The sequence below is a fragment of the Acomys minous genome, assembly GCF_964271855.1.
Source record: "Acomys minous genome assembly, chromosome: 2".
Lineage (NCBI taxonomy): Eukaryota > Metazoa > Chordata > Mammalia > Rodentia > Muridae > Acomys > Acomys minous.
The window spans coordinates 17048233-17074350 of NC_140484.1; the positions used below are offsets into that span (position 1 = coordinate 17048233).

A 26118-nucleotide genomic window follows, 5' to 3' on the forward strand; every position below is an offset into this window, starting at 1 on the left:
CACCCCACGCCATCCCTGGCTGTCCTCTATTCTGTGTGAGCTCTATGCTCTTATTTGAGCCCTCGCCATTTTGGACTCCAGAACCACTGTTTAGTGTGGCTATGGATGGCTTCCGATTCAGAACCCATGTGTTCTGTCACCCCAAGCTACCTTCCCAATCCCCCCACACACACTTGGCTTCAGTCTGATTTCTGTCTTCTGGGTCCCTTGCAGGAGTCCCTGCTTATCTCAGAATAGCTAACTGTGTCTGGCTCAGAACTCTGGTGAAGCACTTTCCTTTAGTTGAGAACATAATTTGCATCGCTTATTATACAAGGCTAATTAGCTGCTGTGGTTAAGCTCGGCCTATAAATAGTCTGGTGCCAGCACTGCGAATAATTTGTGGAAATAATTTCCAAATTTGCTTACCAAAATTGCAGACACGGTGAATGGCAGATGTATCCACATCGTCTCCTCCCAGGTATTTCTCTATCCGCTCTACAGAAACACTGGCCTAGAGGAGACAGAAGAACTCAGGAATAAGAAACTTCAGTAATACAGCCAACACAAACTGCAGCCTGTGGATTTTGTTGTGGTTTTGGTTTGGTTTTTCATGAAGTTGGGTGGGTAGGGAGAGGGGAGAGAATCTGGAAGGAATTGGGGGAGGGGAAAGGATATGCTCAAAATCTCCTGCACGAAGTTTTAAAAGAATGAATGAAAACGTTATGTAAAAAAAAAACAAAAAGCAACAAACCATTGGCCTTATGGAAATACAACTAAGGGGAAGAAAAAGAAATTCACTACAAAACACAAGCAGGGGGAGCGCAGGAGTGATGGCTCAGAGGTTAAGAGCAGTGACTGGTCTCCCAGAGGATCTGGGTTCAATTCCCAGCACCCACAGGGCAGCTCACAACTGTAGCGCCTTTTCTAGGCTATATGACACCCTCACACAGAGGTACATACAAGCAAAACCCAATGCACATAAAACAAAAGTAAATTAAACACACACACACACACAAGCCGGGAAAGGATTTTGACTTTGTCATTAGCCATGACTTGGAACCTCTTGACCACTACCACAGGCTCAACCATACCTCAGCCCTGCAAACCATCCCCCTAGACCTCAGCCCTGCAAACCATCCCCCTAGACCTCAGCCCTGCAAACCATCCCCCTAAACCTCAGCCCTGCAAGCATCCTACACTAGACAGAACTATATAAAGACAGCATTTCAGCTTTCAGAGACTCAGGTAATTCAACTCTGCTGCTATTTCTCTCCAAACTTTGGTCTTATTTCCAGAAACTGTCTACCACCTTCTATGACAGAACCCTCACTTAATATCTACTTCTGGTAACTGGGCCCTAGTCTTGCCCCTATTTAACTGAGTCTAGGCCTCGATGAACTATCCAGTATTGTAGCTGGTCTATTACAGCGTCCTTTATAGAGGAACTGGGCCAAAGACTAAGCTTCAGGGGGGGTCTAAGTATGGAACACTCTGAAGTAGCCAGAAGGTGTGGACTCGGGAGGTTTCAGGGCGCACCAGTATGGATGCTTTCCGTTGCTCTTCCTGTCTTCTAGGAGAGCTGCCATGAGGCTGTGTCTCACAGACATCCAGCCTATGGTGAAGTATGAAGGCTGAACTGTTCAGCTGCTTCATGGATCAGTACCCGGTCACTGATCTTACCTTTGCTGTGTCTGCAATAAACTACACCCAAAAAGAGAGTGCTGTTCTCTCGCTGGCCGAGCTGGCTACCCGTTCCTTATTCCCTCTAAGACAGGAAGGCCTTCACTTTGATCTCAGTCTTTGCAGCCAGAGCTGTGTCTGAACCTGGCTACCTCTCAAATGACAGCAGGGCAGCACCATACCTCAACATTCTGGGCTTGGCATCCATCTCTCATCTGCCCTTAGGACTCCCTCTTAAGGTCTAGTCCATGGAGACTATGTGGCCAGTTCCCAGAACTAAGACACTGCTTCCAGCTATACGATGTTTACTGGAGTCAGCTTGAGGACCCCAAACTTATTCCCACATAGGTTCATGCAAAGACAGAGTTGAGGTTTTGTTTTTTGTTTTTTGTTTCTCTCTTCTTTTGTGCCTTGTTTACTTAATGCTATGTCAATACCTCAAGAGCTTTAGAAGAGCAAGGGAGAAACTAGTCTGGGAAAATGGCTCCGACCAGCCATAATCATAATAGCCTTAGTAAATGTCTTTATAAGATTGTCTGCTGTGAAGTGAATGAGGCTAGTATGATGACCCATGGGTTTTAAAAAAAGATTTATTTATTATTATGTATACAGTGCTCTGTCTGCATGTGCACCAGCAGGCCAATAACCCACATTTTAGTTAGCCAAATAAACTGGGCCTGAGAGAGCTTAGGATTTTTTTTTTTTTAATTTACTATGTATACAGCGTTTTGCCCGCATGTTCACCTGCACACCAGCAGAGGGCACCAGATCTCGTTATAGATGGCTGTGAGCCACCATATGGTTGCTGGGAATTGAACTCAGGATCTACATAAGAGCAGCCAGTGCTCTTGATGTATGAGCCATCTCTCCAGCCCCAAGTTTAGGATTTTACTATGATCAAACCATGTATCTCCAGAAACCTGTTGCAAGATATTTGATCCCATTGTGAACTATAAAAACCTATTTCTTGTTTGGTATGGTGCACCCTTAACACACAACTTTAATCCAAGAACTTTCTGTTTATTGTAAACAGGTGGTTACGGTGTGGTCAGCCCTAGCACACACCTGTAATCCAAGAGCTATATGTACACAGGATTTAATTAAGTTAGCTCTAGGTCAAGACGTGAAGCAAGAAACCAGCTGACTGGGATTAAAAAGTGGGAGGGACTTTGAGTTGAGGGGTATTTAAGACAGCATGGACAAGAATGGCTTTTGGATTTTTGGCTCTTTAGCTGTTTGTTTGTTTGTTTGTTTGTTTTTCAAAACAGGGTTTCTCTCTTTAGTCCTGGCTGTCCTGGACTCCCTTCTAACTCACAGGGATCCGCTTGCCTCTGCCTCCCAGAGCACTGGCATTACAGACATGCACACTCAGCTCGCTCTTTCACTTTTAGCTCTTGGTGTTTTCCTCCTGGGACATCAGCTGAGCTAGCAAGCCTTTGACTTTGAGCTTTTTGGCCTTTTCCTCCTGAGCTGTCAGCTGAGCTAATGGCTTTTTGGCTTTTTCCTTTTGGGACATGAGCTGAGTAGGAAGGTCAGCTGGGTGCTTTCTCTGCCTCTCTGAGCTAGCAGGTTTTCACCCCAGTATCTGGCTCCTGAGTCTTCACTGGTAAAATCAAACAGTTGGGATTTTGGTTTTTATAACAACAGAAGCCAGACGGACTTTTAATTTAACATTTTTTAGCAGATGCTACCCGTGAGTTACGGCAGGCTAGTAATGGGCACCTAAGGCAATGAAGCAGGTAGCTGAGGAGTCCCTATGTACCTGAAGAATTGATGTGGTCACCATGGGAAGCATGGTGAGTGGAAAGCGTAGGATATTGAAGAGGGTGATGGAGGTGAAGGCCTTCTCTGCATCCAAAATGTTGTTGCTATCCACCAGCACGTAAACAGAAAATGTGATCACAGACACCTAGGAAGAACAAGATCATAGGGAACTCACTATTGAAACGGTCCAAACACCCTTGCGCTAAGTTTCAGGGACACTGTGTATCAGAGTTGAAGGAATGTTAGGGATTAACTCAATCTCTTCATATTACCTATAAGAAACTAGATCCCATTAGAGGAATAATATCTCTCCCAAGGTGACAAAGCCCATCAGTGGACTGCTAAAGTCAGAGCTTGGGTCCTCTGTCTCTGTGACCACACCCACATTGCTTCCCCCAAGCAGACAAGTCCTCCTATGCAAATGGTTCTTGGAGTCCACATTCATGATGAACCATCATTCGTGGCTGCCAGATCACCCAGCAGTACGGAAAGGGTGGAAGTAGAGCTGGGGTTGAGGGGATGGAGACAGGAATTTAAGGAAGGAGGGACAAATTCCCTGAATTTTGGGGATCAAGTGGACTCTGTTAAAAACAGACTATGACCTCAGGCCATGGCCCTCCTCTGCTCACCAGCACTGGAGTTAACTGTAAGGTGAATATCATCAGAGTCTGCAGCTGGCCAAAGTGCAGTAGGTTCTTGAGCTCTTTGTTCCGAAGGCTGTCGACTTGCTCTTTGAATGAAGGCTCCCAGGCAAAATATTTCAGGATCTAATGGGTCAGAGAAGAGCAAAAGTCATGTTGTTGCCTGAAAAAGTATACATGGTCCACCCTCGTTTTAGGAGAAGCTACCAAACATTTGGGGGCTGGAAATCTAGATTATGGACTGTTTATAGAGAGGTAGCTTATATTTATTGACAGCCCCTTACATGTAAAGCACTTCGCACACATACTTCACTTGGTTTTTGTTTGACAAACTGCCCTACTTGCCTGTTCAAGTAAACTTGCCAAGACCCAGAACTTCCCATGGTAAAGGTTAGAAACTTCTGAGTAAATCAAGGTGAACTAGCCATTCTAGTTTTGTAGAGCGCTGTTTCCATTTAGGCAAAAGAGAAAAAGATAGAAAGAAGCTCTGTGGAAGGTTTCATTAATAGAATGGATCAAGGTGACAGAATATCTGAGCTTGGCCGGGCGTGGTGGCGCACGCTTTTAATCCCAGCACTCGGGAGGCAGAGGCACATGGATCGCTGTGTGTTCGAGGCCAGCCTGGTCTCCAAAGAGAGTCCAGGATGGCCAAGATAACACAGAGAAACCTTGTCTTGGGGAAAAAAAAAAAAGAAAAGAATATCTGAGCTTGAAGAAACTGGAACAATTCCAAGGGATCTGACACCCCTGGCCTCCTCCATGGACACCTGCATTCACATGCACACATGCATGCGCACACATGTTCGAGCACACACACACACACACACACACACACAGAGAGAGAGAGAGAGAGAGAGAGAGAGAGAGAGAGACAGACAGACAGAGAGACAGAGGGAGGGAGGGAGAGAGAGAGAGAGTATAAGAGAGAACTAAAAATAAAACAAATATTTTCTTAAAAAAATAAAACAAAACACCACTATCTGTGGAGGTCAGTGCCTTAGGGGGACCTACTACTGTTGTTTTGCTAAATGGACAGGACAGTCTACCTTCTAAGTGTTTATATTCAGCCCCATAGACTGGTACAGCCTTAGTCAGAGAAGCTTCTCTTTGTGGGAGGCTACAGTCCAAGTGCTACAAGCAAGTGGCTACTGTGTGGTGCTCAGCCCTAAGCGGAGGTTCTAAATCACCGTGCTTCTAGCCCCAAGGCCTAGGGAACATCGTGGAAGGGCATAGAAACAGTGTAAGAGCCAGAGCACGGGGAGGGTGCGGCAAAGGACTGTTTTCTACACACGACCCGGACATTGCACTCATGAGCTCACAGCAGCTGCCATTAGCTAGCGATGGAGCCTGTCAGCCTTTCCCCGTGGGTAGGGGAGGGCACACAGGTCTCGCTGTGAGCTCAGGAGCTATTAGTACTTAATGGCTGCTGGGAGAAGGGAAATGATTGCCCTCCAGGTGTGTAGCCAGTGGTAAATTTCCATTTGAGTCAACAACTGTACACTCATGTACATGCAGACAATCCTAGTTGAACTCAGCCAGGCGATATAGTTTCTTAAAAGAGGAAATTAGAGGGGGATGTGTCTAGAAGAATAGATTCGGAGGGAGTAGAAGGGGACGGGAGGGGATGGTGTGCGCAGGTATGTGTGTGTGGGGGGGTGGGATAAATTTAATCAATATTTGTTATAAAATTGTCAAATAAATTAAAATCTATTTTTAAAAATGTCTACAGTAAAGTATAAAAACAAATACTTTGGGCTGGAGAGATGGCTCAGAGGTTAAGAGCACTGACTGTTCTTCCACAGGTCCTGAGTTCAATTCCCAGGAACCACATGGTGGCTCACAACCATCTAGAGATCTGGTGCCCTCTTCTGGCCTGCAGGTGTACATGCAGACAGAGCACTGTATACATAATAAATAAATATTAAAAAAAAAACAAATACTTTAGGATAAACAAATAGAAGTCAATTTTCGAAAGTATCTGGAAGGAACAGAAGAAGGAACAGGAGACTTGTGGATAAACAAGAATCAGGAGCCATATGACACTGAATGGTCACTTTCTGTCACTGCACCCAGAGGACGTCCTCTGTTTGGTGTTTGTTTGGTTTTGGTTTTGTTGTTTGTTTGTTGTTTGTTTTGTTTTGTTTCTCTTACCTTAATTCCACTGAGAATCTCATTCATTATTTTTAAACGCTTGTCTTTGTTCTTCATATTTTGTACCTGCCAAGAGAAAGGAAGACAAAACCCAAATGTACTCTTCTGGGAGAAAGGGCCCAGGTTTGCTGCTGAGGGCGGGCCCTAGGGGAAACGGCGGCTGTCACTTAATCTGAAGGAGTGCAGTGACGGCGTTCACACAACTCTTCTTGTTTCTTCTATCCCTACCCTGTCTCCGGCCCTTGACTATACCAAGCTTGCTCCGACCTACCCTCCTTTACCCTTTGCCTGCCTGTTCTCTGTCCACAGGTTGTTCTTCCATTGCAAGGCTCACTTCTACGTTGTCAGGAGGTGTCCCTCGGAGCTTGGCTTTAGATGCCCACCTCACAGAGAACTCCTCTGACCTCCTAATTGAAAAGGTCCCCCCACTCACTGTCATTTCATACTTAGTTCTCTTCCTTGCTATCTCCCCAGCCTGGGAAGAGAATATAATATTCACGAGAGTAGCGCCCTTGTCTGATGTGTTGCTGTGCCCTTGGTAAAATGTGCAATGAAGAGTTTTACCACAGCATTTGCTACAAAATGGATGCAAAACAAGTGAATGACTAGAGAGTCCACCTAGTGAATCTGTGATTCCTGGTGGAGCTTTGGACTGTCTGCCTGGAGGCCAACCACCAGGCAACAGCAGGGTGATTGTCAGGCCATAAACTGAAAGTTGGGATCACCCATGTGACTGCACGGCTGCTTTATTTTCCTACGATGGAGAAGCAAGGTAAAACAACAACAACAACAACAAAAAAAAAAACCACTTCTGAAGGAAGCTCAGCAGAGGTAGGTGGAAAATTATACACTAAGTAACCAGTCAGAGGCCAAAAGGGAAGATCGAAAAGGCTAGGTAATTTTGGAGTGGTAGAAAGTCTTCCATAAGCTTTGCCCTTCCCCAGCTCCCTCCAAGGATTAGTGGCAAATGTCAGAATTTGTATGTTAAAGAGTTACACGCACACAGGTGACCATTCCATTACCTGAATCTTCCTGCTCTTGGCAGCCAGGACTCCATTAACTGGGATCAGGAGAATCATTACGCCAACACCTGCTAAGATTGAAGGTCCCAACTCATTCCACAGGAAGAAGATGGACAAGGCAATCTGTAAAATACTTGACCACACCAAGTGGATGTAGTTGGTCACATCCATTAGCTTCTGGGTATCTACAGACATCAAGTTCACTGTCTCTCCAATGGTGTACTGCCTCCTGGTCAAGTTAGACAGCGTCAGTGCCTAAAGATAAAGATTAGCATTGGGGTCAGCAGATAAGACCAGCGATACCGGGGAGCGGAAAAGGACCTCAGGAAATGAGAATACAACAGAAGGATGGGTTCCATACAGACATAACTTCTCCATTGGACTATGGCTTCTTAACGTCCAAACCTTAACAGGATGTGCTATCTCATTTGTAACCACTTGTTCCTTTTATTTTTTCCTTCATTAAATCCTTTCCACTTATACACTTCTTTGTCTACAAAATTCCCATCTATCCTTTGTGCCAACTTAAATGCAACTTTTGAAATGACTACCCAAGAGTTACTTTTGTGTACCCCTATAGCCTTCTGTAGTTAATTATTTACTTTAACTATAACAAGCCATAGTTACTTTGTTTTTCTGTTATTTATCAGATGTAAACTCTAAGGACAGGTGCAAATTTACCCATTTCACCACTGTATCATAAGGTGTTCAATACGGGAGAATGGGAGAAAAATGAGGAAGTGAAAGATGGAAGGAAAGAAGGAGTAGGTCAGGGGACTGGAGCGATGCCTCAGAGGTTAAGAACACTGCCTGTTCTTCCAAAGGTCCTGAGTTCAATTCCCAGAAACCACATGGTGGCTCACAACCATCTATAATGTGATATGGCACCCTCTTCTGGCATGAAAGTGTACATGCTGATGGAATACTCATACATAAAAATACTTTTTTAAAAAAGGAGTAGGTCCTATTGTTGATTCTTGCCTTGTAGGCTCAGTTTTATTGTGTCTTATTTATTTATTTTATGTGTGTTAACAGGAGGGTTCCTCAGTCATTAGCTTGGTGGCAGGCATCTTTACACGCTGAGCCATCTCCCCAAACCCCTTGCAGACCTTTGATATGACTAACTTATTTTCAGCCACAATCTTACAATGAGGATGCAGGCATTATCAAGGAGGACACAGATTTTTAGAATGAAGAGGAAAGATGCCAAGTCCACATATCTGTAGTAACATGCTTTCTTTACTGTTGGCATGACTGAACCTCTAACACAGCTTTGTGCTTTCATGCTAAAAAAGATCAGGAGAGCAACACCCGTGGCTCTGTTCCTTTCTATACCTTACAGAACTAGTTGTAATAGTCTACACCTGTAACCTCAGCACTCAGGAGGCTGAGGCAGGAGGATGCCTGGGCTACATAGTAAGTTCTAGGCCAACCTGAACTACAGTGTGAAATGCTATATATTATGGTTGGTTTTGATGCCAATTTGCCACAAATAAGATTTTTTTTGTTGTTGTTATTTTGGTTTGGTTTTTCAAGACAGGGTTTCTCTGTGTAGCCTTGTCTGTCCTGGACTCTCTATGTAGACCAGGCTGGCCTCGAACTCACAGTGATCCACCTGCTTCTGCCTCCTGAGTGCTGGGATTAAAGGCATGCACCACCATGCCTGGCTAAAGTTTTATTTATTTATTTTATGTATGTGAGGTGCCCTATCTGCATGTACCTTTGCAAGCCAGAGGAAATAAGAATTTTTTAAAGTATAGAAAACGAGTTCTAAAGAACTCTCCTAATTGCTTTAATTGGTTGTTATCAGGGCCAGAGAGATGACTCAACATGTATAAACATTGCCACGAAGCCTGATAGCCTAGGTTTGATCCTCAGAATCAAAGTGGGAGAAGAGAACCAACTCCTGCAAGTTCTATACACACACACATACACACCTACCTCTCCACACACATACCTACATGCATGCACACACATACCTAATACACAGACATACTCATATACACAAAATCACAAAAATCAATAAATGCAATTTTAAAAATTTAAACCATGTATTAGAGTAAAGATGAGCAAAATCATCTCCAGCAAATGGAACACCTTCCAAATGTACAGAACTCAGTCATGAGAGGATGTAGCTGAAATAAGTGAGTAAGTAAGTAGGCAGAGGAAGGTTTGGTATCTGCTAAAGATAGAAAAAAAAATCTGGGCCCATGCTTTTAAACCCAGAACTTGGGAGGACAGCCAAGGCTACACAGACAAATCCCATCTCTAAAAGCAAAACCAAAACCAAAAAGGAATTGATAGGCTGGATGGGGGCCTAGCTCCAAAGCATGCAGAAGGTCCCAAGCTTGAATATCAGCACTCCAAAACAAAGCAAAAAACACACAGAGAGAAGGGAATGAGCCAGAAAAAGACATTTCTATGTAAAATATATTCTAGGTTGATGGGGCTATGACTCACACAGAACTCTAATCCCCAGAATATGAATCCCACAGAATTCACTCCCACTGGTGAGACTATAATTTGGGACAGATGGACTAGGTCTTTGAGCTTGTGTTAGTAACTACTTGAATTAAATGTTGAAGGTCTGGGGCTGGAGAAATGGGTCAGTGGTTAAGAGGACTGGCTGCTCTTCCAGAGGCCCCAAATTCAACTTCCACCATCCATATGGAGGCTCACAACTGCCTGTAACTAATTTCAGGGGATCTGATGCCCTCTTCTCGTTTCCATGAACACCAGGCACACATATGGTGAGCATACATACATATATACAAAGCACCCCTACACATAAAATAGAAATACTTTTAAAATTAAATATAGATGGTTTTGAGAGTGCAGCCCCAAGCACCTTTCTCCCCCCTATCTTTACCTTATTTCCTGAGGCTTTTCATTTTGTCAGGCGAGGCAAGAAGAGGGGTCTAAGCCTTCAGGACTGAATGGCAGACCCTGGGCAGCCTGCTCAGGCACATGCACACACTTCATGTTTTGATTCCCAAAGAAACATTTAAGGGGGAAGATTACCACTATTCAGAACTGTACTGGCATTGTCACTCATGTCATCCAATTTTCCTCAATCTCGGAATAAATGTTCACGTTTATTAAGTGGTTATTGTTTTTGTCTCAGCGATACGTGACATAATCACTTACCTTCTTATATATAGAAGCCATGATGGTTGTCCGTACATTTACTCCCAACATGAAACAGAATTGGAAATAATTCTGGAGGCAGAAAGACTGGAGGAGAGCCACAACAAACATTAGGATTGCAAAGATATATCCAAGCCACACATATGCATCAGGGTCTCTCACAAAGCCAATGAGACTCCTGCAGGAACAAGACCAAATTAAGTGACACTCCCTCACTAGGTGCCCAAAGGCTCCTTCTTCTACCTAATACAGCCAAAGTCTCACTCTTGTACTATAGGTGACAAAACAACCAGAATTGTCCCTGACATAAGCCAACACCACCAGAGAGGAGAGAACCTCAGTTAAGAAAATGCCTCCATAAGATCAGACTGTAGGCAAGACTGAACAGAAGTTTTCTTAATTAGTGATTGCTGGAGGAGGGTCCAGGCAACTATGAAGGTGCCACCCCCGGTCTTGGGTACTATAGAAAAGCAGGCTGGGCAAGCCACGAGGAGCAAGCCAGTAAACAGCACCCATCCATGGCCTCTGCACCAGCATCTGCCTCCAGGCCCCTGCCCTGTTTGAATTCCTGCCTCGGCTTCCTTCAGTGATGGACTACAATGTGGAAGTACAAACCAAATAAACCCTTTTAGCCCCAACTTGGCTTTTGCTCATGGTGTTTCGTCAAAGTAATCCCAGCATTCAGAGGTTAAAGGAAGAGAGGCAAGAGTTTAATTTCAGCCAGCCTGGGCTACATAGAGGAAATCCAAAAAAGAAAAAAATATGGATCTTTAGAGAAATTTTTACACACACACACACACACACACCTGCACTGTTATTTTTAGATAATGCAAGGTCACACCCTTATAAGGGAAAGGGCTCTCTGGTTGGCCTTTCATTCCATACAGTGGCAGACTGCAAAGCCTTGACCCTCTAAGAAAGGTGCTGGCTCTGGCGAGATGACGTTGGTCACTCTCTCCTGAAGTCTGCTGCCCACCTTGCAGCTTAGGTCATACGAGTTCATTTTAACCACAAAGAAGTCTAATGAGCGAGTGGCCTCCACATAGGAGAGGGGAAGAGAAAAGCGAGAGGCTAACAGAAAAGCTGTTATCTTAGATCTGGAAAACTGCCTTCAGGTATGCTAAGCTGGAAAGTGGGAGAAAGCTTGGGAGTATTTTTCAAAAATGGAAGCGCAATGAACAAACACTCTTGCCTACATATAAAAGAGCAAGGGGGAGGGCACAGAAGGGCCTGAGAGGACAGCGGGCCCTGGGCACTCACTTTAGCAGCTGAGGACTTATAAACACAAGAATATCGTGCACTAGTTTCAGTATAAATGATTTCAGGGTCATCACATAAAAGGTTTTGAAGAGAGCCTTGACCAGCCAGGATTTGGGGAAGTCTTTTGTGGTCTCGGGCTTCTTTTTCTTCTTCTTTTTAGCGTCTTCCTAGGTACAAAACCAAAACAACCATATGTCCACAGAATTGTGTAGTGCAAGACTGGGAAGACTGTGCTCTGAATGGCCCCAGGCTGCAAGCAGGGCCTGTTTGTATAGTTGTAATCTTCTCTTCATCTCCTGCCCACCCTCCTGCTTCTCTCCCCCCTCCCCCCACCTCCTCACGCCCCCACCCCTCCCACCGCTGCTTCTAATTTATACTATAATCCCCTTTGGATTAGAAAGGCAGACAACTAAACTAGAGAGAGTACATCATAAAGGCAAGCACAGACAACTGTCCAGTACATAAAGATAACATGTCCAGTACTCAGGAGGCTAAGGCAGAAGAACTGTGACTTTGAGGCCAGCCTGAGTGACACAGTGAGCTCAAGGCCTGCCTTAAGTTAATAAAAAGACTGCTTCAAAAACCCAAGGGCCCCAGACCTTAGCACAACTGACTCCACGATGAAAAACCATCATGGTGTTTTTGCACCACCTGCAAAAACAAAGACAAAGACCTAATCCACTAAAATCCATGGTTCTGGGAAAGTCTCTAACCTTACTTTTTAGCTTCCGTCGCTCGGCTTCTGGCTAACTGTTCTTCTTAACTGACATATGTCAACCCCACAACATGGTTGTTGTGCTTAAAAGCTCACCCCGAGAAAACCTCGGGGATACACTGGGATCCTGAACAGCCACTGTAGTCTCGGACCAGCTAATAAAGACTTTCTATTGCCTTAAATCCGTGTCTAATCTGTCTTCTCTGGTGAATTCCCCACAAGTTATACAGTGCATTTTCCTGTGTAAGATCCTAGTCCAGGGGTGGCAGAGAGGAATGCCACATGAAAACAAAGAACAGACTCTGAGTGGGGCTCTTGGTCAACTCTAGAAATGAAGGACTGTGTTGATCTGTATGTTGGATATTCAGAAGTCTTTTCTGTTGTTTCTTATGGTTATTAGAGCATGTTGAAGTCTGTGGTGGCTTGTTTGTTTGTTGTTTTTTCACATTTCTACATTTTATTCCACCAAGGCAGCCAAGAGCTATTTCTAGCCCTACAAGTGTGTTCATTTATTTTTTGAGACAAGGTTTCTCTGTGTAACAGCCCTGGCTATCCTGAATCTTGACTTGTAGACCAGGCTGGCCTCAAACACGGATATCTGTCTGCCTTTGCCTCTGCCGCCTTGAGTGCTAGGATTAAAGGTGTGCACCGCCACACCCAGATTTCAGAAAAGCACACTCTCAATAATTGAGCGAGGAACCTTTTGAGGTTAGAGAGCAAGAACAGCAGCCCAAATTAGGACTAGCAGACTTGACTCTCTCCTAGACTGGTGATCACAAAGTGATGATTAATTTTTATTGTTGTTTTTCAAGACAGGGTTTCTCTGTGTAGCCTTGCCTGTCCTGGACTCACTTTGTAGACCAGGCTGGCCTGGAACTCACATTGATCCACCTGCCTCTGCCTCCCAGGTGCTGCAATTAGAGGTGTGTGCCACCACGCCTCGTGATAATTAATTTCTTGTACCCATTTTGCTTTTAGCTTCCTGATATGATTTAGTAAAAGATTATTAATGAGTAGATATGTATCTTGAGGAGTAGATATGTATCTTGAGGATTTAAAATAGAAATAGCTGATTTTTTAAACTTTAGATTTGTTATTCTTTTAAGATATACTATAAGATTACTTTTTAAGATAATTGACTTGGGGCGAGGGTTGGAGGGGTGGTGGTGGTCGTGGCACATGCCTTTAATCCCAGCACTCAGGAGGCAGAGGGAGGTGGATCACTGGGAGTTCGAGGCCAGCCTGGTCTACAAAGGGAGTCCAGGGTAACCAAGGCTACACTGAGAAACCTGTCTCGAAAAACAAACCAAACTGGGATATGACTTTCTCACGTACTCTGGTGCCTCACATTTGACCATGTCCCCTGGATGCGGAGGCCTGGTGGCACTCAGAGGAAGGACAGCAGGTTACCAAGAAGAGACTTGATACCCTATGAGCATATATAGGGGGAGGTAATCCCCCTCAGGAACAGTCATGGGGAGGGGAATAAGGGGAAAATAGGAGGGAGGGAAGAATAGGAGGATACAAGGGATGGAATAACCATTGAGATGTAACAAGAATAAATTAATAATAAAAACAAAGAAAAACAAACAAAACAAAAACAAACAAAACAAAAAGATAATTGGTTTGGGGCTGGAGAAACGACTCAGAGGTTAAGAGCACTGGATGTTCTTCCAAAGGTCCTGAGTTCAATTCCCAACAACCACATGGTGGCTCACAACCATCTCTAAGGAAATCTAACGCCCTCTCCTGGCAGGCAGGCACATATGCAGGCAGGACATTGTATATATAATAAATAAATAAATAAATCTTTTTTAAAAAGGTAATTGATTTCTTCTTTGTAACCACAAATTGCAGCCTTCTGGTAGAGAAACTGGCTGAGAAAACTACCTTGCTTGCTTACACTTTGTTAGTCTATAACAAGTTACTTAGTTACAAATGTATGTGGGTTCTTGGGAGTAATTTGTTTCCTTCATCGTTAATATGTAAAACACTCGATCATGTGAGGACATTGGGGAACATGTTTTTCTATGTATACTCATTGTAATCATTCACTACAAGAAAAATAGAATGTAGTCACATTGTATTTTTTATACTGTTTGAAAGATTTTGCTGGGATATATAAGGTATGGGAGAAAAAAAATAAAATTGGTTGAAGCCTGTTCATTAAATCTTGTCTTGCTTCATCCATCTTGTGTGTGTGTGTGTGTGTGTGTGTGTGTGTGTGTGTGTGTGTGTGTGAGAGAGAGAGAGAGAGAGAGAGAGAGAGAGAGAGAGAGAGAGAGAGAGAGAGAGAGAGATTTTTTTTCTTTCTTCTCTTTTTTCTGGCTGCTAGCTACTGTCAGCAGCAGCTCCCTCCACTTATAGTCTGTTCTGGCCTAGAGAATTAAGCTTTGTACCCTCATAAAAAAGTCTATTACGTGATCAGCTGCTGACTCTACACCCACTACCTCAGTCCACCCTGACCTGTTGAAGCTGGTCTTTCACAAAGGCACACCTTTAATCCAGATTTTTTTTTTTTTTTTTTTTTTTTTTTTTTTTTGGTTTTTGAGACAGGGTCTCTCTGTGTAGCCTTGGTTGTCCTAGACTCCCTTTGTAGACCAGGCTGGCCTCAAACTCACAGCAATCAATCCACCTAACTCTGCCTCCTGAGTGCCGGGATTAAAGGTGTGCGCCATCATGCCCAGCTAATCCAGATGTTTTGAGGTAGGGAGACCTACCTGTAATCTGAGCCACACTTTCTGGGGAAGCCTATCTAAGGACACAGACGAGGGAAACTGTCTCTCTTTGCCTGTTTTTTCTCACCCTCAATAGCAGGTCCTTCACTGGCAGTTGTACCCACTTCTTCAGGATTCCAGAATATACTGGAGGCCAGCTGAGATGTCCAGCCTCATGGACTGAACAACTACTGGACTCATGGACCTTCCATACATAGGCAGCTATTGTTGGACCAGCTGAACCACAGCCTGAAAGTCACTCTAATAAATCTCCTTTCTATACATTTATATGGAGAGGGGGGGGGGGGCTTATTCTGTAAGTCCTGCTCCTCTAGAGAGGCCCGACTAATACAAAGTCCCAAAGTCTCAGTATCTTAGCATGCGCCTTTGGAAACAGGATCTGTGTGAGCATAAGCAAACTGGCCTTTAAGATAGACTGTGATCTAGCAGGCCTGGTGCCCTTAGGAGAGACGGAAATAAGGTAGCTGTGTGACAACTGAGGCAGAGAATAGGGTTCTGCCCCTACAAGCCAACGAATGTTCAGGCAGAGAGCAGAAGTAGGAAAGGCAGAGGTCACTCTTTCCTCCGTGTTCCAGGGAGGAGGTGACCCTGATGATAAGTGCTCTGGGGTCATACAGTTTCCCTCTTCTCTCCTCGCCCCACACTGTCTTCCTCTGCTTTCCCTGTGTGTTTGTGATTCCGGGAATCAAAGTCAGGGTCATGAATACGTGAGGCAGGCACTCTGCCATCCTCCCTTCCCTCCTCCACCCTTCCCTCCCACTTCCTTCCCCTTCTCTCACCATGCGGCCCAGGCTATCCTCAAACTAATGCTTCCCCTGCCTGAGCATCGTGAGGAATCCCTGTGGTGCCATGCTTGTTTTGTTTTCTCAATAGCATTGATTACCCTCAGTATATGTATTGGCTTATTGCTTTTTTCCCCTAGTTCTCTAAAGATGAGCTTTCTATTAGTTTTATTTGTTGTAGCCATTACCCAAAATACACACATCTGTGCCCAGTATGTCTGAGTAAATGAATGAATAGGTTAACGTCTAATGCTAACTTCCAGTGCACTGTAGTTTTTAGTAATGATTGTACACACACACACGTGCCCTCACATGCACACGGGCATGTGTGTAAAGAGAGAGAATGTGTGTGGGAGTGAAGGTTGCAGGTGTGCCAACGTGTACACGTGGATGTCAGGACAATCTTCATGTATTCATCTTGGCCTTCTTACCTATTTTGAGATAGGTCTCTTCTCTGCTATGTAAACCTGGCTAGCTGGCCTGAGAGCTTCTGCATATTTTCCTGTAGGTATGCTAGGATTACAGATACTTGTACTACTGTGTCTAACTTTTTTTGTTTGTTTGTTTGTTTGTTTGAGACAGGGTTTCTCTGTGTAGCCTTGGCTGTCCTGGACTTGCTTTGTAGACCAGGCTGGCCTCAAACTCACAGCGATCCACCTGCCTCTGCCTCCCGAGTGCTGGGATTAAAGGCGTGCGCCACCACGCCCGGCTCCTGTGTCTAGCTTTTATCTAAGTATTCAAACTTAGGTCACCAGATTCGTGTGGTAAGTGCTGTTACCCACTGAGCCATCTCCTTAGTCCTACTAATGTTGTTGTGGACATTATTATTATTATTATTATTATTATTATTATTATTATTATTATTATTATTATTATTATTAGTTTTTTGAAACAGGGTTTCTCTGTGTAACAACCCTGGCTGTCTTGGATTCATTTTGTAGACCAGGTTGGCCTTGAACTCAAAGAGATCTGACTGCCTCTGCCTCCCTGAGTGCTGAGATTACAGGCGTGTGTCACTGCAACCAGCTACTATTTTTTACACTCCGAAAAAAATCCAAATATTCTCAAAAAGGAGAAACAACAGTATGTTATACCCCCGAACACCCACCACTCAGGCATTGTCAGAACTGTGTACACCGCTAATACAAAGGGCAGTGAAAAGTTAGAGAAATATGAGACTATGAAAAGAAAATGTCGGAAATGACGCTGCTCCCCGCCTGAGACACACAACACATTCACGCGGACGCTTGTGTTAAAGTTACCAGGACGAGAACATCTTGGCTTTGACTCTGGCTCTTGCTCAAACCGTGCAGCGTGGCCTCGGGCTTCCGCTGGGATTTCTTCTTCTGCTGCCGCTTCTGAAGAGCCTGCTTGGCTTTCTGCAGGTCCTTTGTCATGAACCTTTCAAACTTGCTGATGACTGACTTTGCTTTAATCCCTTCGTCAACATCCCAGATATCGTCTAGAGTCAGTGGATGCTTGTAACCTTTCAGAACAGTGCTGGAACAAGAATGACCCACAGGCTGAGACCCTGTGCCCTAGGCCAGTCTGCCACTACTCAGAACCTATCCTCCAGATCTGAGACAGAGGGATGAAGTGATGGGCTTCTCCACTGCTTCCCTGGCTAGGTCTCCCGGCCCTTAGCCTGACAGAAGCCTGGGAAGAGCACGGAGAAGACAAGGGACAGGCTCTACTGAGACAAGAGGCAAAGGCATCGCCCCCCCCCCCCACTCTTGCACCTCCTCTCTCAAGTCTCTCTCTCTACTTCGGCATCTCCCTGAGGGATCTCCCATAGGAAATGGAGAGCTCTCAGTGCTGCCTTCATACTGCATCTCTAGATTAGGCCTCTCCGATCCAGGCCTGGAGAAGAGGAACGGAAAGCTAATCACATCCGTATTTGCAGCAATTCATAACTGAAATCTGGCCTTTCCTCCTTCAGGTGTCTTTGTTACTGGGAGAAACCGCCGCGATGTTTTCGTGGCTAGCTTAGGCTCATTGCTACTTTCACACTATGACCCTTATGAGAATAGATATTTATAATAGCTTTACCGTTAGATCTTTACATTTAATGAATTGATTGTAAGATACATGCATTATTGGATCAAAAATTTGCTTCTTTTTTTTTTTTTTTTTTTTTTTACCCCCTGCAAAATGTCAGGCTATAAACTATTCTTAGTGCTCACTGGCTTCTGAATACTGAGCGTAGAAATAGCCACTTGCTCTTTGCCCTGAAGTCACAGGCGCAGCTGAGGAGCCATGCCGTGCTTGTGGTGCTGACAGACTTAGGACATCATCTTCAGGGCAGCCAAAAATTTGCTTCTTTACTTCTTTACTTTTCGTATGTATATGTATGCATATCTATATTTGAGTATGTGCACATGTGTGCAGTGCCTCTATAGGCTGGAGGCATGAGATCCTGCTGGAGCTAGTTACAGGTGGAAAGAGAGGCACTTGATATCAGTGTTGGGAGCTGAATGCAGGTCCTCTGAAAGAACAGCGAGACTCTTAGCTCTTGAGCAATCTCTCCAGTCCTACAAGCTTGCTTTTTACATGTTCTGACTATGTTTACAGACGGTGTCCAATATATGTAAAATGATTATGGGCTTCACCAGCCGGTCAGAGGGTCCACAAGCTACAAAGACCCGAGGTACCTATTCTAGACCCCCTGGTAAGCCAGGCTGCTGTGTTTCCTCTTCCCTCTGAGCCTGCACCACACTGCCTGCCTCCATATTGCCCCTTTCCTGCCATGCTGCCTCCTTCTGTTTCTCCCATGGAACTGCCAGGCTACCAAAATTGATTTCCTTCCAGTTTCTCCTCCTCACCCTACTCGGTCCAAGGAAGGGGCTAAATTAGACTGACCTAAAGAGATTTTTTTTAACACTCTCAGACTCTAGAGAGAAGAGAAATGGAGACCACAGGAGGCATTTTAAAAACTGAGCTTTTCTTCACTTTCAGAGAAGTGAGCTTATAAGGATATAGAAAGCCCCTGATCCAGGCACTTCCTACCTGTCATACCAACTAAATGTAATGCTACTCAGAAATGAAGCCGTGGATGATGGATTCTGAAAAATAGAAAACGGCAAAAAGTGAATCAATTGGAAATAAGGACTCTATGGGGCTCTACAATTAGAACGTGATGTTTCTAGGCGTGGCTTTAGAAACTAGCTATCACGTGGATGCTGGCTGGTCCCCACACTTCCCGGAGGCTCTGGCAACCAGATTTCTCTGGCATAGGTATGTGAGTTAGCCGCCTGTGAGGAACATTTACAGGTGAACAGGGACATCAGTATTTCCATATCCTTAGCATTCTGTTTCTTTATACACAAAATAGTCTAGACTACTGGTTGAGTAACCCTTATCGAAAATTTGGGGCAAAAAGTGTTTCAGGTCTTGAAGTTTTTCCAATTTGTGATATTGTACAGTTTTTGTTGTTGTTGAATGTTTCAAACTTGGGGATTTTTTGGATATTAGAGTTTTTGGTCAGTGATATTCAATCTGTACCTTATTATGGCCTCACGAGACCTCCATGACACCCAGACATCTCCAAGTTACTTATGTTCAGGCATCCTCCCATTAAATAGTATACCAAATTAATGCACTTAGGGTCTCACCTGTGATGAGTCACTCTGTTCTGAAAAGGCCGAAAGAAGGAGCATAACGACCTGGAACCCATATGAGACGAAGTACAGGTAGGAATAGGCCATGTTAGACTTGCTGTCCTGTGGACGGCAGGCAAAAAACTTGAGTCTCTCATCACAGTCTAAACAGGCCCCGCGCACCGGTGCTTATGACTAATGGTCATCACTACAGCCTTTGACATCTTACGTCCATCCTGGACCTCAGATTACTTGAGTCCCGTCTAACTCAGGGGGTGTCACCCCCACTCCTCTCCTTACCTTCAGGAGTGCTCGGATCAGAGTCTGAAATTGGAAGGTGCCACAGGATACGGAGAGAATCCAGAATATGGACAGGAACCAAGAGTTCTTCTGCACACACCACTGCCTGCTGTGCTGGACCGCCAGAACCAGGAGCTGGAGGAGAAATGGACAGAAAGCCCTGGCGAGCACCGCTACCACCAAGGATGGGGACCGAGGGCTGTCAGGGGACACAGGATGGAGGGGACTGCTGGAGCTAATTTGGTCAGCCAGAGAATGCATGGCTCAAATTTACATTTCTTCCCTCATGCTAACTCGCTTCCGGTGTTCCATCTGTACACTTAGGTGGGAGGGTAGCAAAAACGTAGAGCATTGCCGTTGACTTGTAGTGGCATTACTTTAAGGGTTATGAAACGCTTTCATGACGTCATGCAGCGGTTAGGTTGAGGAGGCAGATGCCGATGAATGGGTACTGGCTGACATATCTCGATTCTAAAATATTGGTCTAAGAAACTCACATTTTTAAAAAAACCCCAAACCTTGCCTTGTATTATTCCACTCAAACATGTTGGTTCTTATACTTAGTGCTGCACTGGCAAACCAGGATTCCAGAGGGAGGAAAACCATGAGTTGTAGGGATTGTTAATCGCCCTGGTGTAGACAGTGCCGCTGTGGTAGATTACAACTTCCAGCATGATGGCACTGCATGAAGAGCCGGGAAAAGATCAACCCAGTCAGCTCTGTGTTAGCCAACTCCAGGACACCACTCTCTGAGCAGTGATCACAAACAAAGGTTCCTGGGGAGGACTGCCAGATCATAGGACTGAACAAGCACGAGGCAAGGGGAGTCCAAGGTTGTATTGAACACAGAAAAATCAAAGGTTCGCACTTTTGAGAAAGTTTGTAAATCCAAATAGTTCTGTGTCAGCTTCCTCTTTTAATATGATAGCGATTATTCAACAGTTAAAAAAAATACAATATATTCCTCTCCCCAAATAAGGCATGCCTGCAGGAGAGACAGTGGCTTCCTTCTCGGTTTTCTCTTGTCCTGCTCTCCCTCTCCCTCTCTCCCTCCCTCCCTCCCCCTCCCTCCCTCCCCCCCCACCCACTCTTTCTTTGTATTTTTGAGACAGGGTCTCTCTGTCTTAGCTTTGGCTGTCCTGGAGTCGCTTTATAGACCAGGCTGGCCTTGAACTCACATCGATCCGCTTGCCTCTGCTTCCTGAGTGCTGAGATTAAAGGCGTGTGCCACCACGCCCGGCCCCTTCTCTCTCTTTTGAGACAGGCTGGATTAGGATGCCCCTCCACCCCCATGGAGGACTACAGGTGTGCACTGCCTTACCTGGCTTAGCGCTTTCTGATATCAAACTTATATTCAACTGTAGACTCAGTGATCTGATTAGCCATCGTCCCATCAATAAAAAATAATATTTACAACATTTAAAAAATTATTTTACACTAAGAAACTTAGATCTCATCTGTGGTCCTTAGATGGCAAGATATGAGGGAATAAGACCAGAAATGGTCCTATAGACTGGAACTCAAATCAAGAAGAAATTTGTTTTCACTCCTTTGCAGTTGACACTGTACTTCTCTGTAAATTCTTAGAAAAGACAGGTGAAACTGGAGTTAAGTAAATATCCAAAGAGCGCCTTTCAGCTATTTATGGATTAGGAGGAGATAAATAGGGGGGAGGTGGTGTTGGACCTTACCCACGTGCATATGTAGAGGATTGGATTAGTATATCTAACAGGAGGAGTTGCAGCTTCTCCAGGATCTTCCGTGAGTACAAGCGACAGGTCTATGGCTGCTAATATAAGAAGAGAGAGGACGGCCGCCTGAGGAGAGAGGAGACCACTGTTAGGGGCATGTCCCTGTTATACGGTTCCTGGAGCCTCTCGGAACGGAGTCGGTTCGCAGTGATGGATTTGGACAATGGTATACAGTGATTCAAACGACACACCTGATGAACAGTTCCAGTGTAAATAGATAGCTAAACATGATTCTAAGATAGCTACACATAGTGCTAAGTACGCCACAATAATCATAATCCCAGCACATGGGAAGCTGAGGGAGAAAGGTCACGAGTTCAAAGCCAGACCGGGCCACATAGTGAGTTCTTGTCTTAAGACAAAGTAAGCATTTTTGGTGTGATGATTTTAAGTGTGTCAATGATTTTTCATTGTAGTTGTTGTTACTCCTTCCTTCACAAAGTTCCCAGGACCAACAACAGGTGGCTCACAGGTATTAAAAAGGCAACACCAGCTCCATTGGATTTGACACCCTCCTCTGGCTTCCACAGATACCTGCGGCACATGGCGCACACACAGAGACACATAGACCCATAAGAAAAAAATAACCTCAAGGCAAGAAAGAAAGTGTAAAAGTAATAGTGTGTGGTTCCCAGGATAAGGTCACCAAAAGCCACACAGCTGCTAATCTCTCAGGCCAACCACTCTCACAAAGACATTCAAAATGCTCTACAGAAAGGTCCACTTGGTTAGGAAATGAGTCAGTGAGAAACTGAGGACTTCTGTTAACTCTCATGTGGATGAGCATCTTAGGAGCAGATCCTCCAGCCCAGAACCTCATGAAAGTCCAGGCAAGCAGCTCATAAATTCCTGATTCACAGAAAGTATAAGGTAAAGTTTATTCCTGGAGGAATCTGTTCAATATGCCATAGTTTCTTAATTTAAAAAAAAAATAGAAGGAAAGAATCTGTTATAAAGAGGGATGGAGGCACATCCCAGCACTGGGGGGGGGGGGGCAGAAGAAATTGGATTTCTGTGAGTTCGATGCCAGCCTGGTCTACAAAGTGAGTCCAGGACATCCAGGGCTGTTACACAGAGAAACCCTGTTTTGTAAAAACAAACAAACAAAAAAAGGATAGTCAGTGAAGTGCTAACTACCTACTCATGAGAACTTGAGTTTGGTTCTCAGGACTTGCATAAAGAGGCTAGGCACAAAGCGTGGATTTGTGGCACACAGCTTTAATCCTAGCATTAAAAAGGTAGAGGCAGGAAGACTTTGAGGCCACCCTGGTCTACAGAGTGAGTTCCAGAGATAGCCAGGGCAACCCAGAGCAACCCTAACAACAACAAAAAAAGGCTTGATAGTACATGCCTGTAATCCCAGCACTGGGAAGGCAGAAATAGGAGGATTCCTGAGTCTTGCCAGGCAGTTAGCTCAGCATAACTGGCAAGCCCCATGTCCCAGAGAGAGATTCTTCCTGAAAGAAACAAGGTGGACGGCTCAAGAAATGGCAGTAGAGGTTGACCTCTGACCTCCACACTCATACATATATGTGCAACCATCCAAACATCAACATGTAGACACAACTGCATGTATACAAGCACACACATACACACTACCTATTCTTTAAGCTGCAGAAACAGAAAGTTACGTACTAAGTTTAAAAGGAGAATTCAAGCCTAGAAGGAGCTTGAAATCTCAGCACTCATAAACAGGAAGGAAGATTGAATTTCAGGACATCCTGGGCTACAGAGTTCTCACCAGACCTACCAGGGCTGCATAGCAAGATGCTATCTTTTAAAAAAAGAATCCATTTTAACTTTTTGACACTCTTCCCTTTCTTTGGCTATGGGCTCTTATCTTGACCTCGTATAACCTTTGAAGTTACCATTGCAACAACTGCAATTATTTCACCTCAGGGTGCCCTCACACTCCCCGGATCCGAATTTGTCGTTTTGTTTTTTGTCCTATGAGCTCATAAAACAATATTCATGCACACATTTGATCCCAGCACTCAGGAGGTAGAGGCAGGCAGATCTCTGATTTCGAGGCCAGCGTGGCCTACAGAGTGAGTCTAGGACAGTCAGGGCTACACAGAGAAACCCTGTTTCAGAAACAAAAACAAACCAAAACATGACGGGAGAGAAAGAGAAGTGGAGTGGTTTGTGCACTACGAAGAGATGTGATGGTGGTAAGGAAAAGGCTGATGTGAGAGGCCTGCACTGCCACCTGACCCCTGCTGCCACCAAGAGCCATGTCTAGGGCAGCAGAAGTCTGTGTCCATGTTTGTGGTTAATGTTGCCACCAAAGACCATGTGGTCTTCTGTGGTCTGGGCTGCCTGCTGAAGGCATGTTGATATCTTAGGGCCTTGCTAAGCCGGCCCTTCGCCCTGTCCCTCCCCAGTCACCACAAGGTGATGCCCACAGCGGGAAAGCTGGCCCCAAGCCTTGCTGCTCTTGCACTGGCACAGGTACTGGCCGTGCCCCTTACCTGGGCAGAACTAGAGAGCTGGTTCCTGTATCTCACCTGGGCAGTGCAGGAGGGCTGGCCCTGGTGTTGTGGGTGTGGGAGAGCTGATGGGCTGACCAACTCAGCTACCACGGAGGCCCCAGATCCAGGGTTTTGAGGTAGCTCACCCCAACATCTAACCTATCTGTGAGCTTCTGGAGCACATGAAGGGGCCAGTCCTGCAGAACCAAAGCAGCAGGATCTCCATGGCTCAGGGCAGCAACAGGATAACTAAGAAGAGTCTGGGTAAGAGTCCAGTATTGATGGTGTAACAGAAGCCAGAGGCCTTGAGCCAGACCAATGACTCATTGCAATGAACATTTGCAAGTCAAGCTGTTTGGGCAAGAGGGTGTACTGTGTGACACACCACGACACACTGCAGCTTCCACGGCAAGATATTTTTAATTTTAATTTTTTATTTTCTTGAGGGGAAAAGCTTACAAGGATGGAGGGTAGATATGAAAGGACTTGAAAATGAGTGATATTGGGGCACATAGTGTGAAATTCACAAAGAATCAACAACAACAAAAATGTTTTTTAAAAAAAAAGAAAAGAAAGAAAGAAAGAGGGGCAGCATTGAGTCTAAGCTAGCCCTCACTTCTGCTGTGCTTCTGCCTATCTTACTAGAGACATCTTACCTCTCATTTCTTCAAGCCCACAGTGTGGTCACAGCTTAAAGAGGCTAAGCCCCAGGTGCCTCCAGAAATACAGCCTCCTCAAGCATCCTTGTCTTGCCTCAGCCTTCCATTTCCTAGTGGAACTCTGGTACCTCCTCACTTGAACCAGAACCCTTCTCCAGTTTCGTAAGGGAAGTCCAAACAGTCACGGTGGCCCTAGTCTCTTGAGCTTGTGACTGCTTTGGTGTCCTAGGCAAGGTTCCTATTGCTGGGATCAAACACCAGGACCAAAAGCAACTTGGGGAGGAAAGGGTTTATTTGACTTACATTTTCACATCATTGTCCATCACTGAAGGAGGTCAGGACATGAACTCAAGCAGAGCAGGAACCTGGAGGCAGGAGCTGGTGCAGAGGCCACGGAGGGGTGCTGCTTACTGGCTTGCTTCCCGTAGCTTGCTCAGCCTGCTTTCTTATAGAACCCAGGACCACCAGCCCGGGGATGGCACCACCCACACTGGGCTGGACCCTCCTGCATCAACCACTATTTAAGAAAATTCCCTACAGGCTTGCCTCACAGCTGAACCTTATGGAAGGTCTCTTTAAATTGAGGCTCCCTTCTCTCTAATGACTCCAGCTTTGTCAGCTTGGCATAAAACTATCCAGCATGGGTAGTTGGTCGGGCGACTCCAAGAAAGGTTTTCCTCACTGATCAAAGTGCTGTCTATGCCCATAGCACAAAGATGTCTTACAACAAAAGACACAACCTAGTTTTTTTAAAGGTTTGGACCGGTGTAAAAGGAATTTTTATTCACCTGTTTCAATTGTCATCTGTCTGTTAATCTAGGCCTAGTCCTGGAAGCTTCTAGCCTCTGTACAATCTACCCTAGGCCTAGAATGTTTTCAGCCTCTGAGACTTACTGCTTTATAAGCTCACCCTTACTTGTTCTTTCTGAGCTCTGGGCTGGCTGGTTCAACTCAGCTGTTCTGGCCCAAACTCCTCTCCCAGCTGACTTATTCAACCTGGCTTTTCTCTCAGCCTCTGAATTGCTCTGCTTGGCCTCAAACTAACTCCAGCAATATTTTCTAATCTCCTGGCTCCTTCTCACTCCCTGGCTCATTCAGTCTTCACCTGAGTCCAGCCTCACCTCTCTCTGCAACCTGTCTCTGTCTATTACTGTCCAGGTAAAACTGCCTCCTCTCCCTCTCTCTGCTTTGCCCCTTAACTAGCTTCCCTTTCCTCTCTCTTCTCATGAGAGTTGGGTGTATCCTATTGTGGCAAATCTTTCTCCGATTTGTCACTTTCTTTTTTCTGCCATTCAATTAGACATCGCTTTCAAACATGGGTGCTTTCTTCTACAAACTAACTTTACCTTTGTTTGGAATTAAAGGCGCGTACCACCATGCCTGGATCTCAGCTTTTCTTTACCTTATACTTGCTCTACACCAGATCTGCTTGCCTCTGTCTCCTGGATTAGAGACATGT

At 45.0% G+C, this 26118-nt stretch overlaps 1 protein-coding gene across 2 annotated transcripts in view; it reads right to left on the reverse strand.

Moving 5' to 3' along the window:
* The window catches only part of ABCC2 (ATP binding cassette subfamily C member 2), a 69503-nt gene that overhangs the window by 33860 nt on the left and 9525 nt on the right, over window positions 1–26118 (reverse strand). For both annotated transcript variants that reach the window (XM_084754523.1, XM_084754522.1), the window contains exons 3-14: window positions 21470–21595; window positions 19779–19913; window positions 19494–19601; window positions 18889–18944; window positions 17145–17382; window positions 11648–11814; window positions 10388–10565; window positions 7241–7495; window positions 6219–6284; window positions 4056–4193; window positions 3425–3571; window positions 409–493 (exon numbers count right to left, since the gene is read on the reverse strand). In XM_084754523.1, coding sequence (XP_084610649.1) covers window positions 409–493; window positions 3425–3571; window positions 4056–4193; window positions 6219–6284; window positions 7241–7495; window positions 10388–10565; window positions 11648–11814; window positions 17145–17382; window positions 18889–18944; window positions 19494–19601; window positions 19779–19913; window positions 21470–21595 — 1699 coding nt within the window. The remainder of the gene's footprint in view (window positions 1–408; window positions 494–3424; window positions 3572–4055; window positions 4194–6218; window positions 6285–7240; window positions 7496–10387; window positions 10566–11647; window positions 11815–17144; window positions 17383–18888; window positions 18945–19493; window positions 19602–19778; window positions 19914–21469; window positions 21596–26118) is intronic.